The following is a 27,144-nucleotide window of genomic DNA, read 5'->3' on the forward strand; positions in this document are numbered from 1 at the left end:
TTTCTGACTGCTGTTTTTCTCCTCTTATAGATTTAATATTTCACATTTTACCATTTCTCAGTTTATTCTCATCATTCTTGTCTCGTGATGTAACTCATGTCGTAGCTGGTATGCACGCCAGACATGTTAGAACGAGTATGATGTAGAGACATACACTCACTGAGCAGCTTGTGATGATTGATAGTCTGTTGTGACAGACAACATCCGTCACTTCCAAGCTTCCTGGACTCAATGCCTCAAGCCTTTAAAATTACATTCATGTGTTACTCAGTGTTGATATGGCACATTATCCAAACATGTTACCTCCGAGAAAGAAAACTGAACTTCACCTTTGAAATATATTTAACAATAGATTGTTTGATTTACTTCCCCCCTGCGTAAAGTAAACCCTTTCTGTGGGACGTAACCTTAGCTGCAGTTTAGTTTGGACTGTCAGGACATGTTAGAACATCTCTGTCTTTGTGCCTTTCCCGTCAGTCAGTCGAGATGAAAGTGTGCAGGTCAGAGGTGACAGATTTTGTATCTCACAGCCCTGTGTTTGGAAGCAATTGATGGGTTGTTGCTGCAACATTGAGAGGCAGTTGTCTGTGGGGATTTAACCTCAGTCTAACAGAGTCAAAGCCTAGTAGATCACAGGAGAAGATGTTCTTTTTCTTATTTTTGGAAAATAAGCTTCGTGAAGTAACTATTGTGTTACAAAGAAGAATTTTACCCTCATGTTAATTAGTTTGTTTTGCCCTCTGCTGCTCAACATTCACAGAGTACTGCAGTGTTAAACTGTCGGAACTGACTTAAATCAATATTGGTCAAATAAGTAGGTCAACAGTGGGTGTAACTGCTGTCCGCTGTCCTGTTCCATAGTGTTAAAGGGACAGTTCACACCAAAAATTAAACTGCACATTTTTCTTCCTCCTACAGTAGTGCTGTTTATCAATCTAGATTGTTTTGGTGTGAGTTGCCAAGCATAGAAAATATCGGCCGTAGAAATGTCTGCCGTAGTGGAACTAGATGGCACTCTGCTTGTGGTGCTCAAAAACAAACATATGAAAAACTCAACAATAATGTCTATAAAAATCTAAAAATCTAAAAATTTCTCTCACATTGTGAAAGAAGACACCTGTAAATAAGAGGATAAATATTTTTTAGCATCACAACCCGTGTGTAATAACTCGTTTTGACTATCGGGATGTGATGTATTCAATCAGATAACTAAAAGAGCTACACCAATAAATATTTATGCTCATTCAAGTTAGCAGAAGACTTTGCTGTAAGTTACATGCTTGGCTGCCATAATTCTGTAATATGCCTGCACTATTTGCCCCACGATGCTAAAAATCTGGGTAATTCCATACCCTGGAAACTAAGTTTGTTTGGCTTTATGCGCTACTGAGCAACTTTTATAGGAATGAGCGAGGGCCCGCCTCCAACACTGGATCCAGTTCTCTTAATACATTCATAGTGACAGCGCAAGATGTTAACATTAATGGCGTCCTCCTCAGCTGAGCAGTAACATTAATTAACTGTGTGGTGCTAGGTGAACCACACAGTTAATTAAAATAGTTCCCACATGAAACTGTGCACAACAAGGTCTGGAATCATCTTGAATAACTGAGTCATGATTTCTGAAAAGAGAAAATGCCGTTTTTCAATTGTATTTTTCGGATTTTTCGCTACAGCTGATATCTCAAACTCTGCAACTAACACCAAAACCATCTAGATTGATAAATAGCGCTACAGGTAAGAGAGAAAATTGTTGTTTTTAATTTGAGGTGGACTGTCCCTTTAAGTTGTTTAAAGTAGTTAGTTTCCAAAAGGTTTGTGTATTGATCTCATATCTGTAAACTCTAACCATTGAGTCTACAACTGACTGTTCACACATAGTTTCAGACTTTTCTATAATGCCACAATTCCTTCGGAGTTACAGTGTAACCTACAGCACTTAGTCTTTCTGGGTCAAACCTCTCCACCCTTCCAACTGCTCCACCATTGCTCACACATAGGAGAAGTTTGCCTTCAGGGCTTACTGCTGGAAAAGGCATCTTAACCCTAAACCATGATCTTTTTCCTAAACCCAACCAGGAAACGGCTTCCTGGCAGAGAGCCCTTAAGGCAAACTTCTCCTAGCATCCCATCCCTCAAATCCTCTTGCTAACCCTCATAGCTACAGTCGTCTCCTGCTCACTGCAGAGCTTAGCAGCGTAGAGACAGTGGACGGATATTCCAGCACTGTGAATCAGCTGCAGCATGTTGGTACAGGCCTGGGCCACACCTTAGTGTCGGGTCTGAAGGCACCAGTCGCTACAGGCAGAAACAACACCCCGCTTCCCCGTGTGGTTATGCATTCTTCTGTCAGCTAGCTTATTCCAACCCTCAAGCTTGCAGTCAGGCATACCTCTAAGTTCCTCAACACATGCTCACTAAATATGTAGTTTAATAGCTGGTAGATAGATGGAAGTGTATCGTATGCGTCATTTTTGTCACCTACAGTTTAACATGTGCTTGTCCCATTGCTTTATTTTCCACACGGCTCTGTTATGTTGTCTTGAGTCATTCTCTTTTCTGCACCTCTGGCTGTCATATTGTCTCTCACTTTCTATACATCTATTTATCTGTTCAGTATGCCACTTTTCCCTTCTGAATTCCTCTTCCTTCTCCCCGCATTGTTCTACTCTAACCCTCGCCATATTTCTCACACAATTTCAACAGTTCGGCGCTGTCTTCCTGCCATAACCGTGTGTATCAGAGCCTGGCCAACCTCATCCGTTGGGCCGACCAGGTGATGCTGGATGGCATCGACTTGGAGGACAAGGAGAATGTGGCGTCTGTCACCAGCGTCATCAAAGCAGTGCTGGATGGTGTAAAGGTAGGCCCTGTGCTAATAGAGGAAATGTTGATAGTGTGTGCTACATCCTCTTGTGCTGTTGTTCTTGCAGCAGCCTCTGAAGCTTGCTGTGTTGTCTTTCTCCAAACAGGAATTGGTGAAGCTAACTATTGAGAAACAGGAGCAGCCGTCACCCACCACCCCTAACAAACCAGCACCACCTGCGACCACAGCAGAGAGGTGAGTACAAAGCATGCTCTGCAGAATACAAACGCTCATTCAGACTCTCAAAGTAGTTCATTCACTCAGACAGCTTTTATGTGTGCAGCAGCGTGTCATCGGAGATGCCCTCGATAGATCGGGAGCAGGAGGTCTCGAGTAAGACAGCTCCGGCGGCTACTCCTGCAGAGGCTGCAACTGACATACCAGATGAGGACGTCGCCCCCCCCAAACCCCCGCTTCCTGAAGCCAAAATGGCAGAGCTCAGGTGAGGATGATACAAAATACAAGCACAATTGTAATTTATTGCTTTTTTTCCCATTAATGAATCCAAATTTGAAATTAAAGGAGCAGTTTGTAGGATTCGGTGGCATCTACTGGGGACAATTGCTATTTGCAATAGACAGGAACTCCACAGAGGTCTCTTTTTCTCCAAAAATTAATAGACTTTTTAAAACAATAAAAATGCTGAATAAAGCAGTTTTATGTTAAAAATCAGTGTTTCTCTAACACTGTTAGACATGTTGGGGACGATCTGCTGTGTGCTCACTTTTTTCTCTCATGACTTAAGATCCAGACGTGTAGGAGGTTTTTAGCAGGAGTTGATTTATCCACAGAAGTCTCCTCCTCTCCAAAACAAATGGACCTTGTGATTTAAACTGGTAAAATCAATGAATAAAGCAGTTTCATGTTTAAAAAAAAAAAATCAGTGTTTTCCTGACATTGCTCATCATAGACAGGCTGCTGACTACAGTAGCCGATGTGAAAACACAAATGGCCTTTTCTGGAGCCAGTGTTTGGTTTGTCAGTTCTGGGCTACCGTAGACACATGATGGTACGATATGGGGGACTCTGTAGGTGGACATGCTTCATATGTAGATATAAACGGCTCAATCTAAGGTAACCAGAACACAACAATTTATTTTTTTAGGTGATTATACACTAAAGAAAGCATATTTATTGTTCATTTATGCCATTAAGTTCCCCAAAATCCTACACACAGGACCTTTAAGATGTTGGTCTGGTCAAAGTGAAGTTAATAGTGGGCTAAAATATTAGATCTGTAAGAATTTCTCAGCCATCATTTCTTGCTTAAACTCCCCTTTGATCAAAAAGTGCTGCAGAAGGGCTGGTACTTCAGGCATCTCTATTTGTTGTTGTCATAGGATATAAAAAGTTTAGATTTTTGCAAGACAATGAAACCCTTTTTCAGCTCAAGGTTCCTTTTTCTTTCTGTTTTGTCTCCATCCAATTAGAAGCGAAGATGTGGGCTCGGTGGTGATGATGTGGCCACAAAAATGTTGCGACCTTTTGCTCAGTGGTCACAAAAGCAGAAGTGCCTGTTCTGGATTTACTTGTCACAGATGTTTCACTTTGAATTGAACTTATATTTAGAACATTCTCTGAAGTTGTAACATAAATATCAAATGAGGAATAAAGAAGATTTTTAGGATATGGGAATGGTAAGGGGAGTTCCATATATTTATTTCATTTTCACTGATTTAGACCTTTCTGAGTGTGAAAGTCAAAAAGATTTTGGCGTGTCGTGCCATTTCTGATGCAACCTAGCTGCAGCTCCGTCGATCTAAAAGCTCATAGCTTCAGACTCCTTAAAATGTCTTATTTTAACCCTTTGGGCTTTGATAATGGCACACTTTGGTTTGTTGGTTGCTCTGTCTCTTCTTTTCTTACTCTTTCTGCTATCTCTCTCAATGTGTTTTATCTTTGGTTTCCCTTTGGATTCTGGGAACAGAGCACAGTTGAGTGCTGACGCTGGCCAAAGGAGACCCTCTCAGAAGGAGAAGTATGTTCAGCCCATAGGATCATCTGTCTCCATAATAACATCCCACGCTAGACCCCCATAAAGCTTCTGGATTGGATGAAAAGTGGTTTTTTTTGTTTTGCTTTTGTTTTTTTTACTTGCATGGTTGCATCATTTTAAACTTTGTGTTATCCCGGGCATTCCCTGAAGAATTCACCATCCAATCAGAAGACCGTCCAGTGCATGAGAGTGTGTGACTGACCTATGAAGTGTCTTTCCGCTGGCCTCCATATCATGGCACCTTGTGTTCCGCTCTTCGCCCCATTTTGACCCGGTATTAACTCACTGAATTTAGGTTTGACAAGCAGGAAAGGTTCATGTCATAGCTGAGAGAGGCTAACATGAAACACCCTCACTTTCATCTTGCTATTCCCCAGGAGGGATGATAATGTTTGTGTTCATGTATTCATACATGGATTTGTGTGTGCATACATGCCTGAGAAAGCGTGTTTTGTGTGCTTGCCTGATTGTCTATTTTGACTTTGCCCCAGGGACAAAAACATCTATCATTTGTGTTATTTTATTCAGCTGTTTCTGTTTGCTGTTCTATCACCAGCCCTCCACCAGCTCTTCCCCCCAAGAAGCGTCAGTCGGCCCCTTCGCCTACACGAGTTGCAGTGGTTGCACCAATGAGCCGCGGCTCCAGCCTTCCCTGCAGCGTCCACAGACAGGTGGGGAATTCTGGTCCTTTATTGGGTGCTGTCGATTTCAGTGCAACCATTAAATGAATACCTCACCACCCATAAAGCACTATTCGTAAATCAGTTACTCACTCCATGTTATGTTGAATTCATTTAGAAAATGTTTTTTCACGTGCCCCACATTTAACAGCAGCAAAACTATATCAAAGCATCTGTTCACAAACACTGACAGAACTCATGCAGCATAGTCCAAGTCTAATTTTTCCAGTTAAGTGCTCAGTCTTTTGCAAACCGACAGTCCTTACAGACAGTGAAGTGAAGTTAAGGTGAAACTTACCTGTTCTCTCTTTAATGCCAGACTCCGTGGACCAAAACAGTAATTTTACCTCACTGAAGAATGGAGCTACCGGTCTACATCTGCCTCAATCTGCTAGTTTGTTTTTGAGATTGCATGATTGGGTGAATCTGAACTAACCTTTTTAAAACACCTTTTCACAAATAACACAAAGTAACAGATCATGGCAGTGATTGACCAGCATCTCCCGTTTTCAGTGAGGTGAAATCACTGTTTTTGTCAGTGGGGTCTGGCTTTGATGAAATCATAGCTAGGTTTTACTTTTAGTTCAATTCTCTGTTGGAAAAAGGATGTCTGTTTAGGTAACGCCGAGCATACGACTGGAAAAATGAGACTTGGATTATATTGCACGAGTTGTGTCAGAGTTTGCAAGCAGATGTTTCGATATAGTTATCGCTATCTTCAAACGTGGACACCTGTAACTTCAATTCATTAAGATTTTCTCTATATTTGGATTTCTCGTTCACCATGGGGACATGTGAGAAAAGTCAACTTAACACGGGGTGAGCAATTAATATACAATTAATCCCATCAGTGGTGAAGTAGCAATAAAAAAAAAAGAAAAAGGAGTGCAGACGGTATTTTTCTTTGTCTGTGCAGCAGCAGGACTACGAGCAGGAGTTCCTTCAAAGGCGTTTCTCTGGGGGCAGCCAGTCCTATGGGGGCGACTCTCCACGGCTGTCTCCCTGCAGCAGCATGGGGAAACTTAGCAAGTCCGATGAACAGCTCTCCTCCATGGAGCAGGACAGCGGGCAGTGTTCCAGAAACACCAGTTGTGAGACACTTGGTAAGACTGCGAAGGCAAAACTGGAGTTTGGGATTTTTAGCATATTGTGACATGTGAATTAAAAAAATTAGATAAAAAGATTTTAATCTCATAAAAAGGCTAAAACTTTTTATCTTTTTTTTTTTTTTTTTTTAGATCAAAAGATTTTAATCTTTTATCTAATCCAAATCCTTTTGAATTTAATTCGGCATTGCTTTAATCTTTTTCAGTCAGCTAAAGTTATAAATGATCAACATCAAAGATTCATTTTAGATGTGTATTCTGCTTTTTTTGCCTTAGAAGCAAGACATACGGCTTACAAAGAGCACACTGACCAGACAACACCCTAAAGTTTCCACATACCGTAACCATAACATAATTAACGTCAGCTAATAAAGTCTACCACTGGTGACGGTTATAAATGAGAAGCCTGCTTATGTTTCCTTTGACTTGTTACTGTCAGCGCTTATTGAATCTGGATATTGTGCCTACAGGGAACAGTGTTGGACGAAGTATTCAGATCCTTAACTTAAGTAAAAGTACTAATACCACCTTGTGAAAATAATCTGTTACAAGTTAACGTTCTCCACTGAACCATGACTTAAGTAAAAGTAAGTATAATCAGGAAAATATACTTAAAGTATTCAAAGTAAATATACCCAATGCAGAAAAAAATGTTTTTTAAAAATTCCAAAACCTTGAAATTATTTTTAGAAATAGGAGGGAAAAGAAATCTAAATAATTAAAAAAATTTAAAAAACATAAAACAAAACAAAAACAGAAAAGGCACCCAAAAAACCCTTGAAATTATATATTTTTTAAAAAAACAATCACAAAAATTAAAATAATTGAAAAATAGAAAGAAATACTCACCCATAAATCAAGTTTATTTTTAAAAGAAATAGACCTCCCCCTTAAAACCCCTCAAATTATTTAAAAATAAAAAACATCCCAAAAAGTCAAAATTATTAGAATAAAAAGAAAAGAAAAAAAACTCACTCCAAACCTTTACTTACCAATCTTAATCCCTAACCCTTTTAAAATGTTCTTGAAAAAAATGGAGAAAAAAACACCCCAAAAACCTCAAAACCATTTTAAAAAATGGGGAAAAAAATATTTTTAATCAAAACAGTTGGCAATTAATTTTCTGTCAATCAGCTGATAAATTGATCATCTAATCATTGCAGATGCACTTGTATGAATTTTTTGATGAAACATCCTATCTTTTTTTAGCTCATTATGTTTTTGATGCAAAAATCTTAATTTGTTGAGTAACTAAAGCATTCTGATAAATGTAGCTAAGTAAAATGTACAATATTCCCCTCTGGAATGTAGTGGGGTAAAAGTGGCATGAAAAGAAAATACTCAAGTAAAGTACAAGTAACTCAAATTTGCACTTGAGTAAATGTACTTTGTGACATTCCACTACCGACAGGGAACCACATCCAAAATGGAACTAACCATAAGAAACCGATCTTTGACAAACCTTTATTAATGTGCAATTAATATTTTTTTCCTCAACTGTTGTGAAGGTGTTAAAGTTCACGCTCTGGTTGAGGGTCAATCTGAATATTGGATTTCTGATATATGATTTTTACCTTTTCAGATAACACAGAGAACTACGACCCGGATTATGACTTCCTCCATCAGGACTTATCAGTCGGAGAGAACCTTCCCCCAATCCCGGTAGGAGGGTGCCTGAGCCCCCTGCCTGAATCTCACAGCGAGTCCTCTTCCCCGGTTCCCGGACAGCATCCCTCACATCCCCGCTTCAGTGCTCCTCCACAACAGCAACAACCTGAATATTGGACCCCGCAGCCCAATCAAACCAATCCCTTATCCTCCCGCATCAGTGCACCCCCTGCTCTTCCCCAGAAGAAGCGACGCAGCACACAGACGTCACCCTTCCCTGACGGAGGCAGGGTGCTGTACGAGCGCTACCCCTCCCAATACGACAACCTGTCAGAGGAGGAGCTGCACCCTACGCCGCCATTCCCCCTTTTCACACCCATCTCACCCATGCCCCAGACAAACGGAGGCGTGTTCGTTGCCCAATACATAGCCAGCGAGAATGCAGACGTCCCGGCCAGCCCACCGCCACTGCCAGAAAAGAAGAGCCGACACAGTAAGTCAGGGGGATGGGAACTGTAATTTAATGAGGAAGTGCTGACAGCGAGGAAGGAGGAAGAGTTGACTGAGATGAGGGCACAGAGGAAGAGGAAGGGACAGAATCTAATGAGGAGCCGAATAAAGGAAGGGATGAGGTTTATTGAGGAAGAGATGGGGACACTTCGTCATCAGTTCACTGAAGCATAACTTATGTCAAGGAAATATTCCACTGTGAGTAGTGGCAGGAAGTGAATACCAGGATGTGCTACAATGGGTCCGGCTCCAGGGGCAGAGAGGGCAACATTTGGTCATTTCCTGACACACCTGCTACATCACTTCCTCTCAAGCTACTGTATGATGTCATTCTGTACAGTCAGCCCTTCCTGTTGGCTGAAATACAGTGTATGACTACATTAATGTATTATTTCAAATGGAAATGAAAAAGACATGGGTGTTACCAGGTAGAGGGGGGTCTAATGATTCTTGAGTTGCATTATGGGAAATGTAGTATCTAAGGTGTTTAGAGCTTGATCCATACAAGGGACAAAAAGTCAGGATATCTCAGGCTTCACTGCTTTAATTATTGCCGCTCTTTAAAAATATGTCTCTTGAGCCTCTATTCCACTGCACAGAAAACCCGCCAACATCCACCAACATTTAATGCAATGGGAACATGTACAATACGCATTCATATGCATTGACTCTGCAGTAGTCATGGGTATTTATCGCCTCTGTCTCCAATCAGCAATAATAGAAATACAATACCCAGGTGAACATGCTAATTTTAGCCCCTTAATTGGTGAAATGCAATGACGCACTACCACTAAATACTGTCCATCTCCACCTAAGCATCAATCCAAATTAGTCCTATTACATCAATCCAAATTAGTCTGCACTGAGTTTGAAGGAGAAACTGAATCAGTAAGTAAAGTATAAAGAGAGGTAACCGCCGTACAGTTTTCACAAGTCTTCATCCATGCTGCTTTCTACTGTATACCTGTTTGTTGATCTGTCACCACTCACAGAAAAGCGTGCTCTACTGGCTTTTCAATTGCCAGTAGAGCAGAGCCGTGTACACGGCTCTGCTCTACTGGCAATTGAAAAGCAGCCAATTTTTAGTCGATTTACTTGTGTTTAAAAGATCTACTAATTTCGGTGGAAAAGGGGTATTGTACGCTCCCAAATTTGTGGGGAAGCAGTACTAAATCCTCAAAATGCATCTTTAATGAAAAGAGAGGAGTAATTTAATCCTTAAATGGGTTACATGAATCTTCAGAGGACAAACTTTACTGTTAAATAAAGTCTGTTCTTAACTTGGTTGCTCTGACAGTCAGAGCTCTAAGCAAAATTAAAAAAAAAAAAAAAGATATTTTATAATCTAATCCGCCTCCTTCCTCCAGTCCTCCAGTACATGCAGTTCGTGGAAGACTACTCCGAGCCGCAGCCCTCCGTGTTCTACCAGATGCCGCAGAGCGAGAGCATCTATGAGCAGCGTAACAAGCGCTTCCAGGAGGTCTATGGCTTCAACGATTCCTTCAGCAGCACTGACTCAGTCCATGAGCCACTGCAGCCTCCAGCATTGCCCCCGAAACAAAGGCAGCTGGTAAGAAACCTCTCCATGTGTGCAAGTATTTAATAGGAACCGTTCGGAAGGACCAAAATCAGTTACTTTGATATACTTTTAATAAACTACCAGGGCACATGAGATTATTCCTAGAATCACGTCACAAATAGTTTTGTGAGAAGAAGGTTACTGCCACGTGTGAACAATACAAACACCTCTCTGCAGGAGAGCTCTGTGCTGGTCCCAGTGTCTTCATGCATCATGCTGGCTGGGAAGAAAATACTGGGAGAAAATGCAGAACGCATTCTGGGGCTAAAGTACATTCCAGCCAGTTGTTCTCATCAATTTTCTCTCGAGTCTCCTCCTATCTTGTTATCTCTTTCACCTATTCAGCCCCCCCTTCCTACTCTCTCTATCTCCCCTTTCTGTAACCAAAGCAGGCATCTGTACGTACCCGGAGGTGTTTGGTTGTTAGTGGGCGATAAGGCCAGCCTTTATCAGTCCCACATCAGATTGAGTCCACATATCTTAATCTGGGTCGGCGTCTGGGTTAATTGAGACAACTGTCTGACAGAGAGTCAGTGAGCAGAGAGAGGAAGAGACATGATTGGGTAGATCATAGCAGGGGAGGGCGCCGCATGAGGAGCTGTGTGAGTGAGAGAGGGAACCTTTTAAGGCCCTGAGAGATTCTTCTTCTCACTACAGTAGGAGTGATGGCGTCCCACATGAACACACCATTTCTGTCAAAGTTAGAGTCATTTCTGCTGTTGTTATTCCCCATTAGGATTTTTGTGTATTTCTTGGTTTGAAATGGAAGGGGATCAGTTTAAATATCCCTTCTTCTGTGCACCAATCACAGTTTAGCCGTGTGTTATCTGAGTTGTAAGTATTAACTCTAAACTAGAAAAGTGCACCAGGTAGGCTGCACTTTTTTAGTGCCCAAGAGGCCACCCAGGCTGACAGCAGCCACTCTAGACAATCCTTGTAATTCTAGTAGATATGGTGCCCCACATTTCAAATGCATCCCGGAAGCTAATCAAGATACACACCTCGTCTATTTTTGACAGAAAAACACAGCAACTTTTTGATCCATGTCATTTACATTGGACTTTGAGTGGTATTTACGTCTTGTGTAAGCTACAGCACAACACAGTAGGAAATAATGACAGTAAACACAACTAAAATAGACCATAGCATGTTCGTTTACTCATGGTAGAAGCACTAACATCAAGGAAAGATTACCAAATCAACAAAATCTCTAAGTCTACAAAATCAGGCGGGCATAATGCTCAGCTTCAAGCAGATGAAACAAAACCAGCTCGCAGTTGCGCCTGGTGAACAAATTCCAGAAAACGTGTAGCTCCTACCATTCAGTCAATGACAATATTGAAGAGGTTTTTTAAAAAAGTGTGAATCACAGCAACCACCAGTGGTCTCTGAACATTCAGTCACAAATGTATATTAGGCTGATAGGTCCAGTAGTTTGTAAAATTAGCTGTGAACTTGGTATACACCCCATAAATGTGGCCATTGTAACTCATGCCAATTTTGCACACCCCATTTCCATTGTAGAGATTTAAGGAAAAGAGAAAGTGCATAAACAGAGATGATTTTTAGTTGCTCCTGGAATAGCCTATTGGGGGACAACAATGTTGAAATGTGCTATGATTTCCCTTCAATGACCACCACAGAGCTACAAAACCAGCAAAACATTCCATGTTCGTTCTATGGTCCAAGGTTTGCCTGATTTTCACATATGAGACATGATGTTCTTACAAAGAAACACACTTGCCTATTTTCCCTCACAGACAGGAATGAAGATGACAAATTGACCTGCGGTCGGCCTAAAGCTGTGCAGTAGTAAAGACTGTGCTGTTGTGGACAGTAAAAGGATGATCTTCTCCACTGTATAGCCGGACATACAGTATCATAACCCAGTAAAGAAAATAGACTTTGTGGCTGAGTGGCAGTCTACCCCGGCGACCTCAGAGAGTCTTTCCTATTTCCCTTTGTCCATTGTCCTCTCTCTGCCACCACAACTGTGTATTTGGAGCGCTGCTCACCAGCTTTTATTTTTATCATTCTTTTGTCTGAGTGTACAGTCGGCCTGCACTCAGCTCTGCTCCTGCCGCGAGGCCTAATCTGGCCTCATGTTTTGGACTTGATGAGCTCGTGGCCCAGCGGAATAAGCCGGTTTGCCTCCTCCATAAACCCATGTTCCAGGCTTACACGCTTTGGCTACTTTACACGGCTTTGCAAAAAAAAAAAGTCATTTCAGCTGCTGCATGGATAAGAAAATGGGTGAAAAAAAAACCTGAGCGGATCATATTGGCCCTGTTTAGAATGTGCTGTAGTTGGCCTGGTTTCTGGAAAGCCCTTAAAGCTCAGGATATTAAAAGAAGGTTTACGGGACCGTCACTGTGGACAGAAATGTGTGTAACCTGTAAATGTCACATGACCCTCTAGTAATTAGGGCTTTCTAGAAAAACATAACAGCAGACCCAGATTCAGTAGCACTTTATTTACTTCCACAGCCAGTAAGCTGATGTTCCTCAGCTGAGCTACCAGAATCCTCCTTGGCTTTCACCACTTCGACTTCTCTGCTGCTGAACTTTGATTAAATCTGCTCTAATTCACTCTTGCTTACTAGTGTAATCAACTGTCCCCCTTTTTTTTCTTCTTTTCCCTCCCTTAACACCCTCTCTGCCTTCCTTAACCCCCACTACTCTCTCTCACTTTCTATCTTTCTTTCTTCCTCTTTGTTGTCCTTCTCAGGCATCCCACTCTTCCTCCCCCTCTTCTTCCTCCTCCTCTTCTCTCTCCTGCCACCTCCAGCCGTCTGTAGCGGCCATGGAGGAGGCGGGCTCTGGGCTGGGCCTCAGCATGTCCGTTTCTAACTCCTACCTGATTGGCCAAGCATCCTTGACCACACCCACGGTGAGTCCCCCCCACCCCATCCTTCCACCTCCATTTCTCCACTCCGCTGTGGGTGCTGTGTGGTCCTGGACTGGTCCAGGGGCGGCTTAACCTCTGTGTGCTCCATATGTGATGCAGTCTGTTTATCTACCCTTTGCCCCCGTAGAGGTTTCCAATGGGGCCGTCCCTCAAGCGTTGGTGGTTTCGTTGCTGTGTGGTCCTTATTTTGTCTATCCACCCATCCGTGTGTGCTTTTGTTTTGACAGTGTGAGTTTTGTTGTTTTGCTGTGTGTTTTTTATAGCTAAGGCATTAGATATGATGTTATTAATGTGTGCTTTGCTTGGTTGTGAGTGTGTGCAGTTATTTGTCGCCTCTGGCAAGGCGTGTTTGTGTGTTGCACTGAAGCATTCTTCCACATGACAGGTTATTATTTGACCCTTTCCCTCTTTTCCGTTTGCCTCAGAGATACAGTGAGTGAGTTGAGTGTCTGTAGCAGCTCATCTAAATGTCACAAGAGACTGTCAGGCCTTTCTTTGGGCTTTATAAATAGTGATGTGCCTGATTAGTTGACTAAACTTTTCTACTTTTGCTTGTCTGCACCAGGAACACTATTATGTTAAACTTATTATAAAGATACCCAGAGAAAATGGGAGGAGTTTGGATTGGCATGCAAGACTAAATAGCAGCTCTGATCGTCAACAAGTGTCCCCTCTACCTCTTTTTTTCCCACACACACATGCACACGTGCGCTCTTATACTCATCTTTTGGAACCGTGTGCACATCCTTGTGACCAGTACAAGTCCACAGTCCATAGATGTTCAGTCTAGAAAGAATGTCTGACCCAAACACTCACACCGTCTGGATGTCTTCTTGCAAGGTTGACAGAGAGATGCTTTTAGGCCTTGATATATTTATTCATTTGCATACACAGTCATGCATGAATTCATGATTGTTTTTGTTTTTGAAAGGCGATGAGTCTGGACGTTAAATGTTTGATAAATACATTATTTGTAGGGCTGGGCAATATATCAATATTATATCAATATCGTGATATGACATCAGATATCTTAGATTTAGGATATAATAATAGGATATATAATAATGTCATATCAAGTTTCGTCTGTTCCTGTTTTTTAAAGGCTGCATTTCGGTGAAGTGTTGTTATTTTCTGCACTTACCAGGCAGTTGTAGCTGTTCTGTTATTTACCTTTACCCACTTAGTGGTTATGTATATCAACGTTACAGATGATTGTTTATCAGAAATCTCATCGTGTAAACATTCTGTGAAAGCATCAGTAGTCAAACCTACAATATCATTGTACAATCAAGGTAATGGGTGAAAAATGTTGTGATATTTGATTTTACCCACATTGCCCATACTTAGGTATTTGTTAACTTGTGTGTCATGTTTGTATGATAATGTGTATTGTCGACAATGCAAGGTGCAAAGTGAAAAGTGTAAAAGGAACAGCTAGCAGGGCAAAACTATGGGCAGGACAGACGGGACGTCTTGATGGTGTGTTACATGTGCGAGCCACTCAGGAAGTTTAAAAAGCAGATAGCAGCTAAGGGAATGAAAAACAGGGAAAACAATGACACTTGGGAGCCCTTAAGTGTCCAACCAGATCAGTCGCAATACAACAGAAACACAAAATAATTGTTATTGCCATGTTGTTATTGTTTGTAAAGCGTTGTTGACACGTATGTTCTATGCGGCCTCTTTTGCTTCTGCATTCCCAGCATGCTGTCTAAAATCACACACAGAAGCGACGTGATGCAGTGTTTGGTTGTGTGAAAAAATGCAAAGGCGGCATAAAGAAAGAACTTGGTAGCGGCTCTATAGCGTGGTCTCTTTGTAAAAACAGCTTAATGAAATTTGAACTTTCTAAATTACAAATGGTGGTTTCAGTGGAACATTTCAATCACAAAAAGCTTCTTGTTGAAGAACTAGCTTGTTGTTAATTATTGCTATTCCTCAGTTACTTATGGCATGACCCTGACCCAGTATTAGACCTGGTGATGGGTTACAGTGGTCAGGTCAGTATTTTGGGGTGAGTTGACCCATGATGACCCCACAGTGTGCGAGGCTCCCTAAGGCATGGTGATCTCTCAGGATATCTCCAGTGGAATGCAGCACCAGATGGACCTGATGGGAAACACATTCCTGCTGTTTCTGCTCCTCTTCTTTCCTCTCCTCTTCGTCTCTTCTCTTCCTCAGTCGCTGTCCTCACTCTCTCTCTCTACTTTCTACTATCTGTTCAGTTTCCCCTTCACCGCCATGCTGTAACCTGCTCCCACCCCTAACGGTCTTCCACACCTCCCATTTGTCTGTTTCTGTGGAATGTTTGCATTCCTCAACTCCTCGGGGCATGATGTTTTTTGTAGGGGGAGGTAAGGCATGCCAAGAAAGCTGCTTTGCATATGTTGAGTGGAAAGAGAAAGAAATAGTTCATTTTAGTATAAAAGTGTGTCTCCCTACTGTGTGCATTGCTGACATTAGTAGACAGTTGTTGTTGTTTTTTAAAGACAGCTGCTACAAGAAAAAGGGAGAGCATTTATTTCCTACTGATCCTGCGTGTCCGTGCATGCAAACATGCATGCATTTGTGTGTATGTGTCAGCGGAGGGTGTGCAATGTTTTATCAGAAATCTCTGTGTGTGTGCGCCACTCTGTGCTGGTATGCTGAAACAGGGCTGATGTTCAACGTGTTAAAACAGGTTACCTCTACCTCCCTGCAGACAGGCATCTCATTGGCTGGCCTCTGACACACACACACACACACACACACACACACACACACACACACACACACACACACACACACACACTCATACACCATTGTTAAAGGGATGGTTGGGATTTTTTGAAGTGGACTGTATGGGGTACTTATCTATTGTCAGTCTATTCAGGGTTCCCACAGTCATGGAAAACCTGGAAAAGTCATGGAATTTTGTTGTAATAGAATTAATTGTCACAGTAATGTTCTGGACCCAGATGTTCAGAAGTAATCAAATCAGATTTCGGCTATTGGATTGGATCAAATCGTGACAATGGGTTGTTCAAAACTAAAAAAAATGCATTCTGAAATTGGATTAGATCATATAATACAGTCTTGGTTTTGATCTGGCTCAAACTCTCAGTACGCATTGTTCAGACTTTTTTAGTAGGATCAGGATACCTTTGATCCCAAATAAATTAAGGATTATCCTGATCCTATGAGAAGGGTGAATGAAAGAACAAAATGTATACTTTTTACTAAAGTAAATTTTTTTAAAAAAGAGGGAACACAGGGAGAGAATGAAAAATGTATATGATGGTAAACAAACAAGAAAGGGCAAGATTAAAAATTATAATGGGTCCTGGAAACAAAGAAACAAAAAAATGTTGCCCATAAAATGTGTTGAAATCCTGTATATTGCATGCAACATATATCAGGTCTAAAAAATTAGATCACTGTTGTTAGATCACTCTTTTTCTAAATAGAGTCTGGCTGTGAAGAGATCGATATAAGAGCTGTGTTTTCCCGCTGGCAATCACAGTGTGACAGCAAGCTAAAGCAAAAAAAAATAGTCTCAGTATAGTGTATACTTACACTGATATAGATTTTTTTTGAGGTAGGATTTTTTTTCGGTGGCTAAAATATGTTTTGTTGCTGACCCCTCAGCAGCAGCACATTGCTTACTTTCCACGTTGAACTTCAGTCTGCTTCTCCAAATTTGGAGTGTCCTGACTGACATCTGATGTATGTAATACATTGACTATGAATAAGTACTCCACATTAAAAAAAACTTGAACCATCCCTTGAAGACATCTCCTACCTTAACACACATACACAGTCAGATTTGATGCCACCTTATCTAAGTGCTTTATGGGTAAAACATGTCTGTCTTCTCTGTTATCTCACTGGAGATGTGTCTGTTGCAATTAGTCCCAATTGGTTAGCCTCTTTTTTTTGGGGTGTATGTGTGTGTGCAGTGCATTTTATGTTCAGGCACATCACTCTCACAGTCTTATGGAGGTGTCGGAGAATGAGGTGAACACTTACTGCTTTCTATTATTCAGCTTCTTTTCCTACCTGCTCTTTCTATGCCTCTCTGATCCCTTCGTTCTGTCTTTTTTATTTCATCCTTTTTTTCTTTCCTGCTTTCCTTCTTTCCATCAATCACAGAGCTTGGACCAGGTTGCCTTGACCAATGCCACCATTCTGGATGGCAGCGGGGGCGGGCCCAACGGTTCCCTGGCTGGCTCAATGGGCTCTGTGGCTGTCTGTCTTCCTTCTGAGTCTTCTCTCACTGACTCTCTCCACACCTCAGCGGTGAGCTTATGAAGGCTAGATGTTGGAGGATGCTGCACTCTCTACAAAAGTCTTAAGCCACCATAGATCTGTTGTTTTAGCAAAGTTGCAATGAGGAGTATATATTTCTCAGTCTTTTTATTCAGGTACAAAAAAAAGAATATAGAGACATGTGCAGTACATGAAAACACCAAAAAAAGTCAGACACACTGCTTCTTTCAACTGAAAATAATATTTTTCATTCATTCAGACCATTGTCTTTAAGACTCAGGAAATCAATTTAGGGAGACTTTCATTTTAAATTATGCTGAGCATGAACAAAGACATTAAAAACAGTGGAGCAGACAAGTAATAGTTAAAATCAAAATAAAATCATACAAAACAGCAACTCAAAAATAGCAATGTATAATAGCTAAAAAGAAATTAAAGGATAATAAACATGTAAAACAATTGAAACAAAATCTGAAATAAGGCATTTAAACAGCCGCAATGATGGAAGAGTGTCCCAAGTTTAAGTTCTTTTTCAGATTATTCCATGTATAAGGTGCACTTTAAGATAAAGACATTTTTCCTAGTTCAGTTCTGATTGAAGGAATGTGGAGCAACAAGCTATTCTGCGACCAAGAACCAAGATTAGGTGAGTTCATAGTTTAAAAGGGATGAAGTATAGGCTGGAATCATTGGTTTTTAATCTTTATAGATGAATTAAAACCAATGCTGGTGGTTTAGTTTGAAACATGGAATCATACAACCATTTCAAAAGGTAGCTCAAACCATCAATATTGAGCGTTGGATGTGTCTTGTATGCAACCTGGTGTAGATTTATAAGATTAGTATTGTAAATCTCAAATACTTGCAACTTTAGCCTTTTAAAATTACTTTATTCTGAAATATTTGCATTTGTAATACTCTATATGTATTTTCTGTATGTTCTGGTTGTGTTTTAGTAAAGAGACCACTGAGAAATACACATGTATGATCATTATAACCTTTCTAAAGTAACAGTTTAGGGTGGCCTAAGACTTTTGAACAGCACTGTACTTTCATGAAGCAGCACTCGAAGACAGATGATGATAAAATGTGACCCCCTCCCTTGATGTTAGATTACAGCAGTTTGGTGCTCAGTATTGTTCCTCAGATGATAACGCGGTGACTCATTGACTTAGTAGCATCTTGTCGTCATTATCACTGCCCACAAACTGTCTGCCGTCTTATAATCGGTCTTAAAAGAATCCCAGTCCAGCATGTTGCACTGCATGTTCTTTTTTGCCAGAGAATACTTTACAAATGATGCACTCGTACGCCACCTGGTGGCGAAGAGCTGGAAAAGACACAAAACCCCGGCTAGCTGCTTTTCTCTCCTCCTTTAGCCACATACTCTGTTAGCAAACACTCCTCTCCGCTCCCCTCACGCCTGGGTTTGTGTGCCTCCTCTTTTCCCGTAGAGCGAGAGCGCAAACGACGAGGGCGGGGAGGGGGAGTACGTCAACTTGTACTCATCCAGCCAGGCCAATGGGGAGCTGCCTCTCTCCCTCAGAGTAAGTAGCTGACCGCCACGGGTGAAAGGTCAATTCCATTTGCACGTCCCATCCATTCAGGAATATGAATCAATGTGAAAAGCAGGCGAGAGATTTGAAGCAAGGAGGGCCCGTTTGACTGGCTCACCCGTTGCCGCTCTCATTGATTCATCTCTCGAACTGATGGCACTGAAATGGAATGTGAATGCAGCCAAACCTGACTGAGCATGACTCCAGGTTCACGGGTTTGCCTGCGAGGGACTTCTGTGCTGTGGTTGGTGTCTGTGTGGGGGGAAAAAAAAAAAGTTGTCCATCTGTATGTTGTTCTGACTGCCTGGCTGGTGATTGCTGTCTCTTTGGCTGCGCTTTCAACTGTTACCGAGCATTTAACCTTGTTCCGATCTAACACCTGACATGCCGCTGCTCCAAACGGGATTCTCAATGGTTCACCGGTTTTCAATTTTCCAATAACATTCCCCATAACAGCTTATGTGCACCTGCGCATGTTTTACAGCGTGTGTGGTTGTGTTTGTATTCCCTTCGGTCAGCGTGTGTACCCAGGGTGTGTTGGGTCGTGGTGTGTGTAAATGTAAGTGAGAGCAAAAGAGATGGATGTGTAGTTTGACATTTGGTGCAGTTTCAGTGTGTATGAGTTCTACCCTCTGGTGTCTCTCCGTTTTGGGTCTCATCCGTTGGGTTTTTCCTCCCTCACTCTGAGGAAAAGCTGCATCTTTTTACCCATCAGCATAACATACCATGTAAACATAGTGGTTCAGACATCCGTTCTTCCTTCCACCAAAAGTGTTGCATGCACCGATGGTTCATACGATCTCATCAATAGCCAGCCTTTTCACTGCATGGGACCATCCATCAGTGTTGTTCCATGTAACCTACCGCACTCATGTTGATTATTGCTTTTCCCTCCATGATTAGGAAACAATCACAGCTGATGATGTACTTCAAGACCCCGCCCCTCAGATGCCGTCCAACAACACCAAAGTGGCTTTGGACAAGGAAAGGTAAGCGTCATAAAACTACTGAAGAGAATCTCTGCACACCTGTGTGAGACAGGTGCGTCGGAGGAGGGTGCAATTTATAAACAAAGAGAGAAACTCCCGTACACTGTCCTGCTTACTGCTAACATGTTTATTGATTGAAAAAAGAAGAAAAAAGAAGTCATTTTTCACATCTGCGCTCCCTCGGCATCTTTCCACCATCAGTGGAGCCGGGGAATAGCTGTATTGACACTGTAGCAGCAGTTCCTACCTTAATTTACTATATCTGTGACATCACAACTTTATGGAAGTCTTAACGACTTGTTTGAAGACACAATTTCTGTATACAAACGGTGTGTTTCTCTTTAGACTGAGCATTGTTATACTTTGACAATTTTTATACGGTACCTATATGTGCTTTATGATTAAAAAATCTAAGATTAATAAATCCAAGATTTAAAATAAATATTAATTTATATCAGTGAAGCGCCATTGTGAACTTAGATAATAAAAAAGATAGTTTTCACATTGATTTGGTTTCCATTTTTTTATGCAAAGGAGGTAATAGGACAGGTGATTAACAATGCAGTTTTGTGTGCTAAAAGCCAGGGGCTCGTTACTCAAAAAAAGTGACATCATACACATTATTTACGATTTTTTAAAAAAGTAATGCATTACTTTACTTAATTACTCCTTGTAAAAAAAAGTAATTACTACACTGGTTGTTATTTTACCTTTGTGTAACTCTGCAAAATCGCCATGCACTGTCATGTTGCTTATTACAAATTAAAAATACAATGTGAAATTTTACATCGGCCGAAATATCAGCACAACGCAAAGCCCAGAGGAATCAAAACGGCACCAAAACTAAGCTACAACTGTCTCAAAATGAAACTATATGCATATATAAAGCAGTATAAAATAGGCTAGCCTTCCTAACACCACCTAGTACAAATATGAATTGCCTCAAATATGTGTATATATATATGTATATATGGATAATATATAATAATAATATAACTTTCTTTATATAGCACCTTGAAAAACAGTTGAAAAAGCGCTTTGACAAACAAAGCAGATGAATATACCAAATAAAATAAAAGATTGACCAAGTTAACACCATTAGAGGGTGACAGACTTAAATGGAAAAACCACATTTTAATGTTATATGAGCTGCATTTAACAGGCCAAACACACTCTCTGGAGTCACTCGCTCACCAAACCATGGCTTTACAGTAGACTGCTCCATCTTATTTGACATGTTTATCACCAAAACGCCAAGACGGCAGTAATACCTCATGAGGAAGTCTCTCAAATCGTTTACCAGACAGCAGTTCCTCCTCAGACTCAGGCCGCTCTGGCGGCCTGAGTCATCGGCACACTTTCATCGGCACACTGGATGGCGTTGCTGTCATTGGCACGTTTGATGATTTTTTTTCAATCTGCCTTTTATGCAGATAACTCAACAATGTATTTAACACAAGTTATGACTTAATTGTTAGATTAGTAAGTATGTAAGTATGTAATGTGATTACATTACCAGGTTACTTTGAAACTTGTAACTACCACCAACTCTGGCTAGAGCAGACAAAAGAAATGCAATTTTAAGTTGAATTTTAACAAAAAAAACCCCATCAAAAATAAATTTCCCAAACTTTAATGGTTTTGACCTGGAACTGTTTAACCACCATCCATAAATAATTTTAATTAATTAATTAATTTTTTTCCAGCTGTGAGCAGCTCTACCATTTGCTCTGTGCATTGCATTGTGGGAGAATAGTGAGAAAAACAGTTTAGAGATAGATAGCTTTGAGTATACTGTATTTTTCTGGTGTGGACACACTTAAAACTTGTTTAGAATAAGTATGTAGTAGTGCCAGTGTTATTAGATTGATTAATCTACCAATTACTTTGTCAATAAATTATTAATGTTTTCTCTTTAAAATATTGTAAATTTGTCAAATATATGTCAATGTTTATTTACCAGAGCCCAAGCTAATATATTCAGAAACAGTCCAAAACCTAAAGTGTACTATCATACAAACAAATAAAAACATAAAATCCTTACACTTGCCAAGCTGAAACAAATGATTTTTTTCTATTTTTGCTTTTAAAATGACTGAAACTGTGCACTGATTATTAGTGTTTCAGCTCCTGTACACAGCACGGCTTTGGGACCCACCTGTAGTCATGTGTGTCTCAGAAAGTTGTGCGTTTCTGTGCTGACACGTTGTGTGCGTTTGTTTCAGGAGGCAGAAGTCAACAGAGTCAGGCGGGAGTGACGAGGAAGACGTGGACGAGCTCTCTCTCATCGACCACAAGGAGATCATGAGCAGAATAACACTAAAACAAGAGGTAAGACAGCCGCCGCTGCTGATGCTGTGGACTGTATTTAGGAATCTGCTGTGACAGGAGTGTGCGGCTCCGGCATACAAAGCACATTTCATCCTGTTAGTCCAGCACGGGCTAAAGGTCACTGTGAGTCAGTCAGATGTGAAATCAGATCCCGAGATGCACCACTGACAGCCATTGCTGCCCTCTGGAGTTAAGTATCTGAAATTGCAGAGCTGGAATTGATAAAACCGCCCTCCTCCTACGCCTCCTCCTCCTTAGTCCTGTGTGGCGCAGTCTGATAGACAGATGTGTGAAAACGCTCCATTCTGCAAGGTTAGGGGCAATGTGACAGCGATGATTTACAAAAGCAGAGGGGGAGGGATCAGAAATGGGCGGAGGGGAAGATTTATAGGCTGTGATGACATTTAGAGCTGTTACAGGAGACATATTGCAGTGGTTGGGCTTTTATCATACACAAGTCTGACTTTTTCTTCGTCATCAGAGGAGCTGCTGCAGGACAGGGGGAGGCGGGGGCTGTTTAAGTGGGAAGAAAGCAAAAAAAAAAAATAGAAGAAGGAAAGGTGCAAGCTACGTTTTGGGCTAGACTGCATCAGCGCACATCAACTAACCACTCGTTTCCTCTCCTGTTTTCTTCCATCTGTATAAAATTCTTTGCGTCTTGCTCTTTAATTCTACCAGAATGATGATGGTCCTGACGTTCGTGCCGGATCAGGAGATATTCTATTAGTCCACGCTACAGAGACAGACCGCAAAGGTACAGTACAGGAGACATTCAGACTCTGCGTGTTTTGCTTCAGTTCAGTATGTTACTGTGCTTCTGGGTCACTGGTGCAGCTGTGTTGTGCTCGCCTGACAGACCTGCAGTGATTTTATATTCAAAGGCAGGTTTATTTGTATTTGTAAAGTTTGACTGATGTGTTATTACTTTTCTGATCTCCTCATCTGTGTAGCATTTTAAATAGCCTCAGTCTCTCCCCGGTTCAGTTGTTTGTGATGTGTCAGTCTTCATATTTGATGATGTGTTTTCAGCGTTAATTGGGATTTCAAGTGAAATGTGTTGCTTTTTTTTTTTTTTGTCTTCTGTTTGTGCTCGACAGATCTTGTTTTGTACTGTGAAGCCTTTCTGACGACGTATAGGACTTTTATAACCCCCGAGGACCTCATTAAGAAGCTACACTACAGATATCCTTTTCAAATCACTCAACATGTCACTCTGAGCTTAATCACTGTTTAGTTGGCAGAAGGCTGTTTTTCTTGCCTGGTGATCTTTTAAAACATCCTTATTTACCAAGAAAAAGATTTTTTTTATCTTGTTTGCTCTCATTCAGCTCTTACAAACATCATAAATGGAGACCTCAGAGGCGACATTAATCCTGTCTTAATGGATACTAAAGTCTAAATTAAATATTGGGGCTCGTTTGGATTGTGTGTCTTGGTAATGGCACCTCAAGAGAGCAAGTATCATGGACCTATCCCTCTGAGGTGTTTCCAGCTTTGATCTAAAGAGATGGCTATCCAGAAGCAAACTTCCATGTATAATGTTTTGTCACTGTGTTTAGCTTGCGGCTGACTCACAGAGCAGCGAGCACGGCTCTAAACTCTTGTTGATCCATCGTGCTGACAGTCATAGGCTGATTATAACAAAATGCCTCCTCCCTCAGCAGGGCAGGTACAGCATGCTGCTGTTCTCTCCTAAAGGGTTGAAGGACCCGTGGTGCGTATGGTGCTCAGCACATCTAAAGTCCTGTAGATAAACTTCGGGTATAGAACACACTCAATTTAAAAAAAAATCGAGATGATTTCTTTGTTGAGACATCTTCAAAGTGAAATAAAATTTAGGCTCTTCCTTCAGTTTTTAAGCCTCCACACCAGTGATAGCCATGGCTGCGGGCATTATGTTTTCAGGTTGTCCATCCCATTCTCTTGAACACGTTATCTCAAAAATGCCTTGCAGGAATTTCTCCAAATTTGGCACAAATGTCCACTTGGACTCAAGTCTGAGCTGATTTTTTTCTGGTGATCAAAGGTTAAGGTCATCGTGACCTTGCATCCGTCTCATTCTCATGAACACGATATTTCTTCAAATCTGGAACAAAAATTCAATTCCATTTTCTTTCTTAGGACTGGCTCTGTTATAATTGACCTAATTGTCTAAGCCCTTTGACAAGAAATGCAAAGTTAATAACAAACACGTCACGCAGAGGCTTTGGTCTACGGGGCCCCTGAGCCCTTGGGCCCCGGGCCAAGTAGATGCTTTTGGTGACCCCTGCTCACAGTGAGAGCTTTGTGATGATAAATGTTTGCATACAATGTGGCAACTACATTGCTTAAAACACCGGTTCTCAATCTATGGTATGTGTACCGCTGGTGGTACGCAATCTCCCTCCAGTGGTACGCAGCAGAATCTCCAAAATATTTAGAAACATTTTCAAACAAATAAAAGATGTAACTTACATCAGTTACATTCAGGAAGGGAGCGTGCGCATATGTCCATGATTAGTTATGCGCTAAACTATGATTGCAAGATAGTGAGTAGAAGTAAAATGAATGGTAATAATACTGCAATCATGGCAACTAATGGGAACTATTAGGAAGAGTAGTGTGTAACAGGAGGAGAGTATTTGGAGCAGCCCTGTTAAAGCTGTTGTGGACTTCGTGCTAAAGGCTCATTCAGCAGCGCCAGTGAAGTCTCAGCAGCACATGATGACGGGTGGTGTATGAGAGTTGGAGGATAGAATTAAGTGCCATTTCTGGCATCAAATCAACAAAAAATAACCTCATTAGTAGGAATAAAGCTGCCACATGCATGAACAGTAGCTGAAGAGCGTAGGCTTACCCTACTGTATTTTAACGTTGGTCATATCGTTGGTTCTTGGAGAGCTTGATAGTCTCCAGGGCGGTAAGCGGTGTTAAGAATTTGAGAACCAGCCATCAATTGTATCAATTGTAAAGTGTGCGTTTTGATCCAAAACCTTTGTCTACAAACATTTATTTATTTATTTGTTTATTTTGCTTCTCAACTTATTTTCTACCCCTATTTTATTGTTTTTATTTATTTAATCACCCCCCTTTTCTCTTTTTCCCCACTTATTTGTTTGTTCGTTCTATTTTATTTTTTTATTTATTTATCTTTTTATTTCATTTCTTTTTTCATTTATCTACTTATATTTTCTTTATTTTCACTTTTTACATAATTGAAAGGTCTTCACGTTCATTTGTTTGTGCATTTTGTTTTTGTATGTTCACATAAATCAATAAAAAGAGACGAAACAAAAGAAAAGAAAATTTTGAACCCCTGGTTTAAAAGAAACCACAGATGTTGTTCCATGTCAGTGTTCCCTAAAATTGGGATCTATTTTATGTTAAATATTTTATTGAGAAAAAGTACGTGTTGTTTTAACTTCAGCAGAACAGAACACTTTGTGGAGTAAAAGCTAAGTAAACAGTGAATTGATTTGCGAAACCACAAAATGTCCTAATAGTGGAGTGATGCACACAACTTCACTCATCTTGTCCGATCCCTTGATAAATGTGAGAGCTCGATCTTGTTATTGTATTTTCCATATATAGTATTGTTTTCATCGTCCTTGACCACAGAGCACATACACCAGGTTTTGCCACAGTCCGGATACCTTCAAGAAGCGGGTCAGCAAGAACACCTTCTTTGTGCTGGTTCGTGTGGTGGACGAGCTGTGGTGAGTGGGACTTTGTCCTCTTAATCTGTGAAAGACCTCTTCAGAGTGTGCTGCTTAGTAATTATTATATTGATTTGCTACTTCTGTTAATAGACTATGTGTGCCGTTATTATTAAAATCTAAGAAGGGAACAGACTCTTTAGTTCAACTGCTCACAGCTGACAGTGACAAGTGTACTAAGACGTGCTGGTTACTGAAACCTGTCGGCATCATGTAAACTGATGGATGATTGTTTTGATGTTGGGATAAAACCATTTAAGTAATTCCTCAAACATAAAATAGCTCTCTGTTTAGAGCGTCCAGAGATGTCTGTTTTTCACATCTCATACATGTCTGATCATCAACAAACCACTAAATTACTTCCTTTTCTGAGCCTACTCCATTTACCAAAATGATTTCTTCTTTTCTTCCTCCAATTTCCAGCTTGGTGGAGCTGACAGAGGACATCTTGAAACAGCTCATGGACCTGGTGTTCACACTGGTGTGCAATGGCGAGCTCAGCCTCGCCCGCGTGCTCCGTAAGAACATCCTGGATAAGGTGGAGCAGAGGAAGCTGCTGCGTTACACAAACTCCCTCAAGCCGCTCGCTGCCCGAGGGGTCTCTGCAAGGTACAGAGGGGGTCATGGGTATTTTTCTCTGAATGACATGGCATGTTTGGATAGTAGTGTGGTTTATATCGCGAGTATTAAGCCACATTCAAGGGTATATAAAGTGACAGTCCACCACAAAATCAAAAACACATATTTTCCCTCTTACCTGTATTGCTAGTTATCAGCTTACATTGTCTTGGTGTGAGTTGCCGAGCGCTGGAGATATCAGCCATAGAGATGTCTGACGTCATTCCAGTATAATGGAACTAGATGGCACTCGGCTTCTGGTGCTCAAAGCGCCAAAAAAATACGTTTAAAAAACTCAAAAGCAATGTCTCTTTCCAGAAATCAAGACTAGTAGTAGATGCATGCTTGCTTCCTTCTGCATGGTGATACTTAAAATTGAGAGTCATGGAGCCTTCATCAGCGTGGTGTCTGACTCTGTGTTTCTTTATGCACGTTTGATGAGTCATACTTACAAA

General features: G+C 41.0%; 1 protein-coding gene across 10 annotated transcripts in view; it reads left to right on the forward strand.

The window, feature by feature from the left end:
* The window catches only part of rapgef1b (Rap guanine nucleotide exchange factor (GEF) 1b), a 63,110-nt gene that overhangs the window by 32,458 nt on the left and 3,508 nt on the right, over window positions 1-27,144 (forward strand). The window contains exons 4-20 of one of the 10 annotated variants that reach the window (XM_088071159.1): window positions 2,707-2,863; window positions 2,973-3,061; window positions 3,150-3,308; window positions 4,794-4,844; window positions 5,419-5,533; window positions 6,462-6,645; window positions 8,231-8,749; window positions 10,134-10,336; window positions 13,073-13,234; window positions 17,384-17,530; window positions 18,955-19,047; window positions 19,960-20,045; window positions 22,271-22,376; window positions 23,055-23,130; window positions 23,474-23,558; window positions 25,979-26,071; window positions 26,495-26,680. In XM_088071159.1, coding sequence (XP_087927285.1) covers window positions 2,707-2,863; window positions 2,973-3,061; window positions 3,150-3,308; window positions 4,794-4,844; window positions 5,419-5,533; window positions 6,462-6,645; window positions 8,231-8,749; window positions 10,134-10,336; window positions 13,073-13,234; window positions 17,384-17,530; window positions 18,955-19,047; window positions 19,960-20,045; window positions 22,271-22,376; window positions 23,055-23,130; window positions 23,474-23,558; window positions 25,979-26,071; window positions 26,495-26,680 — 2,511 coding nt within the window. Of the gene's footprint in view, window positions 1-2,706; window positions 2,864-2,972; window positions 3,062-3,149; window positions 3,309-4,793; window positions 4,845-5,418; window positions 5,534-6,458; window positions 6,646-8,230; window positions 8,750-10,133; window positions 10,337-13,072; window positions 13,235-17,383; window positions 17,531-18,954; window positions 19,048-19,959; window positions 20,046-22,270; window positions 22,377-23,054; window positions 23,131-23,473; window positions 23,559-25,978; window positions 26,072-26,494; window positions 26,681-27,144 lie in introns of all 10 variants that reach the window. The other 9 variants (XM_042508888.2, XM_042508887.2, XM_088071161.1 and 6 more) reach the window with 9 other exon arrangements.

The sequence above is a fragment of the Plectropomus leopardus genome, chromosome 20 (genome assembly GCF_026936395.1).
Source record: "Plectropomus leopardus strain MGB_pleo_1.0 chromosome 20, ASM2693639v1, whole genome shotgun sequence".
NCBI classification, from domain to species: Eukaryota; Metazoa; Chordata; class Actinopteri; order Perciformes; family Serranidae; genus Plectropomus; species Plectropomus leopardus.